Genomic DNA, 12,320 nt, shown 5'->3' with positions numbered 1-12,320 from the left:
CAGGTGTGCTGATTACTAATGGAATACAGGTGGTATGTGAGGGCCGCAAACAAGAATGGAGAATTTATATATTTAGAGTGCATAAACAACTACTTTCAGTTGTTGTGTCCTTGGGCAAGACACTTCACCCACCTTGCCTACTGATGGTGGTCAGAGTGTCCGGTGGCAGCCTCGCCTCTGTCARTGTGCCCCAGTGCAGCTGTGGCTACAGTGTAGTTTGCCATCATCAGTGTGTGAATGTGAGTGTGAATGGGTGAATGTCTGTAAGTGCAAAGCGCTTTGGGGTCCGGAGGGACTTGAAAAGCGCTCTATAAGTTCAGTACCATTTACTATTACCATTTACCATTTACATGATAAGTTCGGTCATATTTCAATTTGTAACATTTACCTAAGGGTTAAATTTTAACCTAAAGAAGTAAAAGTATAATTTTTATAATTTGATTGCAACAAAATAAAAGTAAAAGATACGATTTTTAAAAAATGATTGGTAAAATTCCAAACCTTAAAAAAACTACCTAAGTACTGTAACAAAGTAAATGTACTTATTTACTATAGGATTTTTCAGAGGTATGTGACTTTGATGTGGAAAGAGCAACAGAGAAGTGGCTTTAATTATTGTTTCTTCTTCTTTTAAAGTCAAATGATTGTATTTTTAGTGTGTTGTTTTTTTTTCCTGATTTGCTGGATTGTGATAAAATGTATCTCTAAGAATAATAAATAAATGAAAATCTGTTTATAGAGAGCAAGGCATAAGAAATGAATGCTAATGATGTGTCTGTTAGTTTTTTTTTTCTTAATTTGTTAGGTTGTGTACACTTTAAATGCTACATAAAAAATTAGAAAATGTCATTTGTATTACATAATATTTATTTAATAAATATTGACACAAATTGGCCCTTGGCCTGGACCAAGATTTAAATTTGGCATCTTGTGAAACTGGGTGTGAGCCCCTGTTGTAAAGGCTCATTCTCTGAAYGATCCGTGTGCTTCTTAGTCTCTGAGTGGTCCATTAAGCTCTGAGTTGTAATCATGGTTTTTAATTGCTTTACTAACCCAGGAGGCTCGATTTGACAGGAAGTAACAACATATATTGAACTTGGTGAATACTGTATTGTATAAATATCAGCAATGCATGCTGTGTCGGATCATTTGTGAGGTGTTTGCGTGGACTGAAGGAGAATTTAGCACTAAAAAGTAATAGACATATTTTAGATCTGTGCTTGGAGCTTTCACAGCACACGAGAGTGCCGAGCTCATTCCTGCAGGTCATTTCAGACACTAAACTTTACCCGAGCATGGTCTCATCTTGCCTTCAGATTCTCACGTCAGGATGAAGGTGATGGATTTAGTGCTGTTTCTTAAATTATGATGTGCGAGGTCAAGTTCAGTGAGCGAGATCTTTATCCAAGGCGYGACGCACAACCGGCTGTCACATGACTGACACACACTCTACAGAGTCAGATGTGGTAGGTGGGCAGAGAGGGACTGGACTTTACACAAATATACAGATAATGTGAAGTCAAAAGATCCATGGGTCCAGAGGAGCAGTAACGTTCCCTGTTAACACCTTCTCTGCTGCACCTACACTGTTCATGTCTCAGYCCTGTAACCTGATGCAGTCCCTCTTAGAACTGGAGCACAACTCCTGAACTTTCATTGGCTGCAGAGCTAAAATTAGCATATTGACTTCTGTGAAATGCATTCTGGGAATAAAATGCTTTCAGCTTGGCCTTATGGAGCTGGTGCTGGTTCTGGTTTTTCAGGTCCAGCAGTGAGGTGGACCATTTTTTCTGCAGAGAAACATTCATGATGTATATATACAGTACATAGAGTATATAATTGTATATAATGTGTTCCTTTGCAAAAAAATGCTATATACTGAGCAGTTATCTAATACCCTAAATACAGCATCACTATCTCTGTAAGTAGGCCACAAATTCCTGTAGGTCCAGTCGGGTTCATAGGTCAGAGTTTCACTGGTTACATCACACACTGACTTTGCACGTTTTATGACTCAACACATTTCTGTTACYTTACCCCACTTGAAAAACCAAAAGCTTTTAATAAAAAATTACCATGAATAAAGGCTTAATCTCTAAGTTTAAGACAAATACTGTATTTTGCATGATTTGTGAACTTATAATACTTGTGATTACGATGACCCTCAGCTACCATCAAACGCAAAACTTATCAAATTGACTGAGTTTCAGTCAGTTTTTTTTAGCAAGCTTTATAAACTGTGGCAGCCATGCTGAATAGGGTTGACTTCAAAAGTTAATCAGTTTTAGAAATGCATCCATTTCATTTTTTTTCATTTGTTGTTTATTTGTGTAGAAACAAGTGTCAGTGCCATCATTAAAAAAAGAAACAAGTGTCAAGTATTTACAACAACCTACTCTAAAACATTTAGAGCCTAGGTTAATTTGCAGTGCCTGTCCCTAGTTGGGCACTGCAGTGATTACTTTCTGGTAATTTCAATAAAATCCATCTATTGGTCTATAAAATATTTTGCTAACACAGCAATCAAACATACACAGACAAAGGAATTTACATCATGCACCAATGAAAGTTGTGCTAAAATTATAAATGTTTTGTCATTTAAGTACAAAAGAGATCAATTGTGAAGCTTCTTCAAATGCTTTGTGGTTTTATCTTTGAAGTATCTCTGGAGTATCTTTGAGTACAGTTTTGCATTTATATAAACAAATCTGCAGAAGAAGMTCCTAGAATCTGTGGCCCATGTAGATCATGGAAGAATCTTAGTTTAGAGTAGATTTATTTCTTCCACAATATCCAACGTTAGAAATGCTAAACTGTTTTTAAAATGTGCTATTTTTTCTTGTAAAATTGTGTTTCCGTGTAGCAAATATGATCTGAAAAATAACGTCTTAGCTTTCATGTCTCTCCTTAATTACAGCACAGACAGAACATTCCATCATAAAATTTGTCTCCAATAATATTTTTGTTAAAGATTTGGGGAAGTGTTAGAATTGTGCACAAGTTAAGTTTGTAACTGAAATCCATTGCTGAGAAAGTTTTAAAAAATGCAAGTCATAAAAATAATAAAATCTTATGTGTTTTGAATGATTTGTCTGTTTTGAAGCTGGACAAACAAAATGCTGCATGTTTAACAACCTGTTGAAGTGCTGCAGGGTAAATGCTGTTCGGTTACGTGAACGCTCCATTGTCCTTCAAATGCTGAGTAAAGGTTAGATTACATCAGCCCACCTGTTTGATGCCCTCTGTCTTTAATAGTTTAAGCTCTGATAAATCCAGAAGTTGAATTCATCCCAACCTGATCGGGGAAAGAAAGGGAGCTCCACGTGTTAGCTGACGATAGCAGACTGAAACACAAACTCTCATTGTGCAGTTGTGTATTAGTGAATCAGGAAGACAAATGTAAACCTTTTTGACCTCYGACTTCAGCTGAAGTAACCCTATCCTCGCCCTCTCTCACACACAATGAGAGCKGTCCCCACCTCCATCTGAGACAGCTGCAGCTCTGAATGTAAAGAGCTACGCAGCCTTCCAAAGGAAAGTTTATTCACAGCTGCACTGGAAACCATTTTCATTTTGGCCGATGGAAAATGTAGGAAGTGTTGATGCATACAAAGCTCACAAGAGTTTGGATTTCATTCCTCTGCTCCAACACCATGGAGACATAATGTAAACTAAACTAATTAGTCATGCCACTTATTTCTATCTCTTCCATGCAATTCCAGCTGTAATAATTTGTGCCCACAACATATTTACAAAACTGGGAAAATTAATTTGGTGTCAGTACTAGACTAGAGCAGAAATTTACTTTACACTAGCACATTACAGCTTTCACCCACTGTGGTTCTGACTGCTGTACAGTTTTCTCAAGATCCCCCGGAGTCCGTACATCCAAACTTTCACTGACTTCACCTGCATTTTTTTTCTTCAAACTAGAGGTGAAATTGCATCTTAGTAAATATAAAGCATATATGTTACTGAACTAATTGGTAGAAATGTAACAGGATTAAGTGTGTGCATATTCTCAGCAATGTATTGTATAATGTATTTGCAGTATGTACACAGTTTATGTTTAAAATCCGTGATTTTGGCATGTAAATATGCAGTGGGTTAATATTAATGACTGCAAACACAAACAGTAGTGCAAACTGAAGGAACACATAAATATGTAAAGTGATGAATGCAAATCCAGCCCAGTCCAGCGTTAAAAATTGTACGTTACGTGAAACGCACAAACCAAAGTTTACGTGTTAAAGAAAGGGGAGGCAGAGCAGAGAGAGTTGGGCGTCATGTGTGTTACCCTGTGCCAATCCTTTCTCTGAAATTCACATGCAGTCTCATGTATCTCATTTGATCACACCTGGACCTCTGGAGGCAGGGGTTAGTCTGTGTCTGACTCTGAAATGTCCTGCGGGAGGCACCGGGGTCTTTAGGTATCCGGTTACGGCACGCGTAGTGGGTAGAAAAAAGGAGTTGGAATCTAAATCGGGAGGCAGAAATCCTTTGCCGTTTAGTGAGGAAAGCGAGGACACGGCGCATGATGCACAAGAGGTTGTTCCATCTCTGGAAATATAAAGTGAGAGGCTACAATAACCTGCTCTGAAAGTTTATGTGTTTTTTTTTTTAAATAAACCAATATTTAGTCTGAGGTATCATGGATTTCTCCTGGTGATATGTTCAGTTAAATGATGGTGTGTGATGATTCGCAGGGAATTACTTTAACACAAGCACATGTACAGTGGGGTGCGAAGGTTTGTGCAGCCTTGTTAATTTTCCTGATTTACCTTTATAAATCATTGATTGTTTGGATTAAAAAGTAGTAAAATATATCACAATAAACACAGTGATATATGAGAAGTGAAATGAAGTTTAAAAGATTTACAGAAAGTGCACTAATTGGTTAAACAAAATTAACCAGGTTCATAAMTTTGGGCACTGTTGTCATTTTATTGATTTCAAAACTTTTAGGACTAATTATATGGTTTTCATTGACCCTTGACCTCCATACACAGGTGACTCCAATTATGAGAAAGGGTATTTAAGGGGGGGAAATTGTCAGTTTTTCTCCTCTTTGCAGCTTCTTTGAAGAGTGGCAGCATGGGAGTCTCAAAACACCTGCTGCCTACAGTAAAATGTGGTGGTGGTTCCATCATGCTGTGGGGCTGTGTGGCCAGTACAGGGACTGGGAATGTTGTTAAAGTTGAGGGACGCATGGATTCCAATCAATATCAGCAGATTCTGGAGACCAATGTCCAGGAATCAGTGACATAGCTGAAGCTGCTGAAGCTGGGGCTGGATTTTCCAACAAGATTGACCCTAAACACTGCTCAAAATCTACTAAGACCTTCATGCAGAGGAACAAGTACAACGATCTGGAATGACCATCTCAGTCCCCAGACCTGAATATTATTGAAAATCTGTGGTGTCACTTAAAGAGAGCTGTCCATGCTCAGAAACCATCAAACCTGAATGAACTAGAGATGTTTTGTAAAGAAGAATGGTCTAAAATACCTTCAGCCACAATYYAGACTCTCATTAGAAGCTATAGGAAGTGTTTGGAGGCTGTTATTTCTGCAAAAGTAGAATCTACTAAATACTGAGTTAAGTTTTTTTTTGTGCCCAAAGTTATGCACTTGCCCAATTTTGTTTAACCAATTATTGCACACTTTATCATATAAACTTCATTTCACTTCTCAAATATCACTGTGTTTGTCCCCTATATGATTTATTTAACTGAACTTTTTTARTCCAAGCAATGATATATAAAGGTAAATCAGGTAAATTAACAAGGCTGCCCAAACTTTTGCACCCCACTGTATATATGCACAGTCTTCATCACTCTATAATGGCTATGATCAGAGGTGTCACCTTGTCTTGTATTTACACAAATGAAAACATAACCAGTTTATGTCACACTGACCTTTTCAAAGAACAGCATTTCTTGGGATACTAACCTGCATTCACAACACGCCACACGCAGACGGGATGCTTTGCAGCTGTTATTTTTAATGTCTGGTCTAACCTGCTTCTTACTTCCATCATGCGGGTCAGTGGTGTGTTCAAGAATGCATAGCTGAATATTTCAAATCATGACCCATGGAACGCTGGACTCTGACAGGCTGATGTCTCTAAATACAAACCTGTGAAAATAAAACAACTGGAATTGATACTGACTGACAAATCTTTGAGGGAAAGCTGGAGGAAAAAACATAATTTGATTTAGTGGGTTTTTAGATGATGAAGATTAGACTGAACTACGTTGAATATATTTAAATCAATGTTAAAATATTGATACTTGCATATCAATGTACTGGATAGTAACAAATGGTTGTTTTGTGTTAAAATCTGATATTAATTCAGATAGGATTTTGTACAAATGTCACATGACGTCAATGCATGCAACGAACAACAAAGTACTGTGATTTTAACAGCTAGTTTAGAAGACAATATGACTCAACACAAWATGACATGACACAATACTATACAATACGATACATAATAATGCACAAGGTATTTCCCATTACAAACTGACAGAGGTMTAGAAAGTACTTGAAAAGTAAAAGTTAAAAGTAAAATTGCATGAACAGAAAATGACTTTGGTAAAAAATAAATTTTGCTGAGTGATGAGAAAACTACTCAAATAAAAGCCATAAAACTGTATTTTTTACACTCTAAGAAATAAACTGTTGAATTTACTGAACCAAACTGTTCCACTAAGTCAGGTTGAGTAAATGGAGCAATATTTTATATTATTTGCTCAATTTACTCAGCCAGGCTTAGTTAGTGAAGCCAGCTGACATGACTTTGTTGAGTAAATTCAACGCTTCATTTTTTAGAGTGCAGAAACATCTTCTTTCATGATGAGTTCAAACATATTTATTTTGTAACGAGTAACTGGGTGTTACATTTTAAAGTAAAGAAGTAAAAGTGTCATTTTTAGCTTTAAAATGTAACGAAATAAAAGTAAAAGCAACTATTTTAAAAAATAATTGGTGAAATTAAAAATCCTCAAAAAAAACTACTTAAGTACTGTAATGAAGTAAATGTACTATAAACCTCTGCAAACTGAATTGTACTTTTGCTAAAAAAGTGAGAAAAGTGACATTTGAGCATCCAGTAAGACTCTGTGGAGGTGACGCTTCTGACACTGGAATGTCCTTCATTCATGTTTCTGGCAACTTGAATGGTTTAAACGTTTCTTTGCAGTTTGACAAACCACACCATGGACTCTAAAGGGCAACATGATTGAGTGTGGGGGGGCACTGCCTTGACGCTATGTATAGGWACAGACCGTGACGTGTGAGACGCCCCCTGATGGTATCCAACAAACAAACTGTTGCCTCAGGCAGAGGTTCCTGTTTCTTCAGGGTGAGGACATGTCTGCAGATTACCGTAGGAGAAGCTGCAGGGAGGGTCGACATTGTTGCTCCGCTGCAGTGCAAAACATGAAACTGTAAAACAGCTGCTTCCAGAACTCAATCCCTCCATGAGTCGGTAAACACCAACTCACTTGGACTCGTCTTGGCATTTGCCTTCTTCTTGCAGTTTAGAGAGCCCTAACGTGTGGCAATGATAACCAATTGACTCTGACATTTAGAGCTCCAAACATCACAGAATTTAAAAAAAAATAATTTAATCTTCTTCTGAACAACAAATAAGATTGTGACATCAGGTGCAGCATCTTGGATTTCTTCCTTCACAGTCTTGGAGACTAAACTGCTTACCTATGCCAGCACACATTTAGATACGAAGGGGAAGAGAGCTGAGCAGATGCTTTTGATTCATGAATCATACTCATGGAATCACAGGCATTTAAAGCAATAACAACAGATTCCTGGAGAGATGATGTGTTTCAATGCAGCTGAGAAACAAACCTCTTTTTCATGTGTTACACTGGCAGTGTCTATAAAAAAACACAGCTGTCTTACAAACATTTTAAAGCCTTTAAGTCTTTAAAACCTTTCTAAAGGTAACCATTTTCAATAATATTGCAAAAAAACACATCATTATGATCYATGGTCACTTTTATTCAAGTTAACATTATTTTGGAAGACATTTATATGAAAATAATCAACTTTAAAGCACATAAAGTCAATGAGACCATGAGGATTTTTTACAAGGTAAACAAGCAACAGCGTAAACTGATTTATGGTAAAATTGTTGATTTTTTTATTACTTTTTTGACAGTGCATGTCAAAGGTTCACAGTTGTAAATAGCTGTGTTTATAGCCGCCATGTGATTTTTCAGAGGCCTTTAAGGGGCGAGGCTACATATCGTTGCCCACTCAGTTGTTTGGGACTGCTGTGTCCCATAAAACCTCAGCAGAAGATACATTTTACCATCTGCTTGTTGTGCAAATAGTGAAATATTGAAAGGAAAACCAAAAATTTAGTGGAGAAAATGGGGGAGGGGAGCACGGGAAAGCACATATAAGACTTCATTTTTACTTTAAAAGTGTAAATGGAGTGTGTTCATCAACAGGGTCCTTTATGACATGGTGTAAACAAACTAAACAACATGTTGTGTTTTTGCATTTTTAGGCTTACAGTATGAGTCTGTTTAAAATATCTAAAGAAAATGATTCAATAAAAGCTGACACCTTGTGATAGTTAAACATAGAAACCTTAGAATTTGGGCAACAAACACTGTTTACCACCAAGACCTGTTTAGATGTCTTTGTGGGAACATTTAGTGAGGACTCAAAGGGAACTTTGTGGTCGTCAACTTTTTCATGGTCTCAGAGTGGGTTCGGTGTCAGTGTACATGTGATCGCTGCGGGAGGAGTCTGAAAGGGGTCGCTCATTTCTAAGCTGAAGTCATTGGGCAGTAGACCCCAAAATAACCATACAGAGGGTATATAGGGATGCTGTCCGGTTTGCCCCATTAGACCATAGTTCTGTGTGAGAGCAGGCATGCTATGTGAAAAGCAACTTTGAATCTGAAAGAAGAAATGGACAGACAGAGGGTAAAAATAAAAGAATAAAGAATAACAAACTGGGAAAGGCTTGCAGGAGCTGCTACAGCTGGAAACGTAAAGGATACAGTCAAAAAGGACACTGGTATTTCCTTGGATTGTTTTCTCCCTCGGATTGTCATTTCCCGACTTTTGAGCTGAAAGCAGCAAGAGGCACAGCTGCAGGATGAAGTACAACTACCATGTACCGGTGTCAACGTACACACGAAGTTCACAGCTCACGTCGTCCTACTACAGCCCCTCGCATTACACACCCACATCCACRTATGCCTCGGTCTCCAAGTACACCCCAACGCAGCTCAGCACCACAAACTACACCCCATCCTACTGCACGTCCTCCTACAAAACTGCAGCTACGTACGTCCCCACATACAGCAGAGACTCACGGCACAGCTCAACGCGACGCACGCAAGAAAACCCCGCACCTGTCGTACCCGTGGCACCTCCGAAAAGAACCGTGCACTTCCCCAACGACATCATCTTCAAGGACAACGTCAGGCGAGGAGACCTGGAGCAAATCGGTCGCTTCATAAGAGCGAGGAAGGTTCGCGTGGATACAATCTTTAACTCAGGTGAGCTATTACCCCCCATCCCCCACAACTGCGGGTCATTTTACCTGCAAGTGTCCACAGTAGAAGAGTGAGGACTGATGTTGGCTATCTGTGCAGGAATGGCTGCTCTACACGAGGCCGTACTAACCGGAAACCTAGAGGTGGTGAAGCTACTGGTGAAATATGGCGCAGATGTCCATCAAAGAGATGAGGACGGCTGGACGCCATTGCACATGGCCTGCAGTGATGGTTACCCTGAGATTGCCAGGTAAAGTTGCACACAGACCAGATATTTAGAACAGTGGGAAGAAGTTGGAATTTGATATTAAATGATCATGCTTCTTAGAACATTTTGGTTTTCTGCAAATAAAAATATAATGTCATCAAGCTGCAAAACACAGCATATGCCACAAATGACAAGCATCCTCTAGCAGGCTGGCTGCAACACTGTTTTTAAGTCCCACTCCTATAAATAATACAACTAGAACATTTGTCTGACTAAAATATAAAAATAGACTTTCTATATTCTTTTCAAGAGTTGATTTATATTGTTCATTCAGCTCCAATATTGCTGCTGTGTGTTCAAAGTTGCATTTTTAAAATAAGTTTAATTTCAATTAGGCACTGGAGGCTTTAAAAAGGTGATATATTATTCTGTGATGGACACTGTGACCTCCTGTTAGCGAGCCTGAAAAGAAAAGTGTGGTAGGACTTTTGTATCAAGACATTCCAAATGCTCATTTGGTTCCAAAAATACAACATGTCTGTGCTCTTAAACAATATAATGGAGTTGCTTCATGGTTAAGACCTTTAATGCATTATATAAGTAATTATTAGGAATTAACAGAATTTTTTTTATATTGGAAGTCTGGTTAAAATGGATGAATTTAAAGAATTTATGTGAAACTGCTGCTTACTACTGCCGGTTTATGTTTTATTAAACAACACCTATTGCTTATACACCCTGTGTATGCACCCTGAAAGAAAATTAAAAAAAAATAGAAAATGCTAAGAGTGTCTCAGCATTTTTTCTGTCATCAGATGTTGTTTTGAAAGGATTTTAAAGTAGAAACTAAGGTCACTGGTGAGCTCATCTTTACTGCCGAATATGTGCAGAGGAATGATTAGATCATTATCAAATCAATTTAAAGTGTTTTTGTTGATAAAGGCATGTCTAGTAATTAGTTTTGACAAATGTCACACATTTAGAAACATTGCACAATGAATCTCTGAGTGCTTTTCCTTTGTTCTCACTCAGGTATCTTTTGGCAATGGGGGCGAGCACAGAAGTCGAGAATGAAAGTGGAGAAAAGCCTGCAGACCTCATTGACCCAGACTGTAAAGAGCTGGCCAAGCTTTTTGAGACAGGCTGCGTGTGACGGACGGGACACCAAGTGGACCCAAGAGACAACAACCGCGACAGAAATAACAAGTGTTGCTCCTCAGAGAAGCAACGTTAAATAACGTCAGTCCGAGTTACAGAGCAAGGGAGCATTTATTTCACTGATCTGGGAGAGCAAAGGTCTGCTTTTCGCTTTCAAAAGTGAGACTCAGACTTCTATAAATTCATTTTTAAATATTACCTTTAACAATTTTGACATTTTCTGGTGTGTTTTTTTTTTTAGATTTAAACTTTAGTTTGTGCATCTAAGTACTTTTACCACAAGCATTGGCACTGATGGTAATATGCCTTTACTTGTTCAGGTCAGAATATTTGTTCATTTTTGAAGAAGATGTATGTTTTATTCTTGGGAGCTCTTCAGTTTAAAGATTTTATCAGTTGTGTTTGACGTTAACCTATTTATTTTTTTACACCTGACTTCAGTCTACAGATTGGATGCTTTAAAATAATGGACGTAGTGAACAAAAATAAGTGTTTTATACAGCATTGTGTGTCCTCACTGCTGGGCAGAAGGATAACAATCCTGATCATTAAAACATACTTTACTCATGTTTCTAGGCAAAATAAACTCTATAGCTTTGTGTTAAAATAAAAGAATTATCTTTTGTTCTATAAATACAAATGACATCAGTGAAAGAAAGTCTTATAATTTTCTGTTCAGTTGATAATTTTGTACGTTTTCCTAAATAAATAAACTTTTTATAAATATTATCAAGTTGTTGTTGTGATATCTTCTGAACGAAACTTGAAAAGACGTGCAACATAACCATCAATGCCCGGCTGAATGTTTAGTTCCTGAATATATGTAATAAGTATACAGTAGTTTATTCATTATAATAATAAATCCAGTTTATTCAACTTATTTCAAGACCTTCAGGAAAACTATCAAGGGTGCAATCACTGTCCCATTAAACTGAAGGTCTTTTGGAATTCTTCTGCAGGATTGTTGTACTCACAGGCTTGTAAGCAAAGTTCAAAAAATGTCTACTACTGAATCTCAGCACTGCTCCATCTAGGCACTCTGAGTAGTAGCCTCATGCCATCATTGTATGCCACATAAAGTTTCTGCAGGCTACTTTTTTTGTATTTTCGCCACAGATGGGCCGTGTAAAGTGAAGTGCAAAAAGCTTTAAAAAGAGCTATCTTCACAGAGGATGAGCACATACCAAACTTTCTGATCAGAATATTAGCCTGTGCATACATCATACAATACTGTCTACAGATGTCACGATCATCAGTTATATAGTGTCCCAAATATTTAATTTCATTGCAAATATTGAGGACAATGCCAGATAAAGAGAAGTCAGGGGTTATCAGATGCTTATCTGCTCTACTTCTAACAATCATAACATTGCTTTTCTTAGCGTTATACTTGATGTCAAAGTCATAACCATA

At 37.8% G+C, this 12,320-nt stretch overlaps 1 protein-coding gene across 1 annotated transcript; it reads left to right on the top strand.

The window, feature by feature from the left end:
• The first annotated feature begins 8,876 nt into the window (after nucleotides 1–8,876).
• ppp1r27a (protein phosphatase 1, regulatory subunit 27a) lies at nucleotides 8,877–11,636 on the top strand. The gene is made up of 3 exons (XM_014006895.1): nucleotides 8,877–9,544; nucleotides 9,641–9,791; nucleotides 10,782–11,636. Exons 1-3 carry the CDS (start codon nucleotides 9,139–9,141, stop codon nucleotides 10,900–10,902), a joined length of 678 nt encoding a protein of 225 aa, XP_013862349.1. The 5' UTR covers nucleotides 8,877–9,138; the 3' UTR covers nucleotides 10,903–11,636.
• The last annotated feature ends 684 nt before the right edge of the window (nucleotides 11,637–12,320 follow it).

This window comes from Austrofundulus limnaeus, unplaced genomic scaffold, assembly GCF_001266775.1.
Source record: "Austrofundulus limnaeus strain Quisiro unplaced genomic scaffold, Austrofundulus_limnaeus-1.0 Scaffold38, whole genome shotgun sequence".
In the NCBI taxonomy this organism is placed as follows: domain Eukaryota; kingdom Metazoa; phylum Chordata; class Actinopteri; order Cyprinodontiformes; family Rivulidae; genus Austrofundulus; species Austrofundulus limnaeus.
The sequence above is the reverse complement of the archived record's forward strand: the minus strand, read 5'-3'. Positions and strand labels throughout refer to the sequence as shown.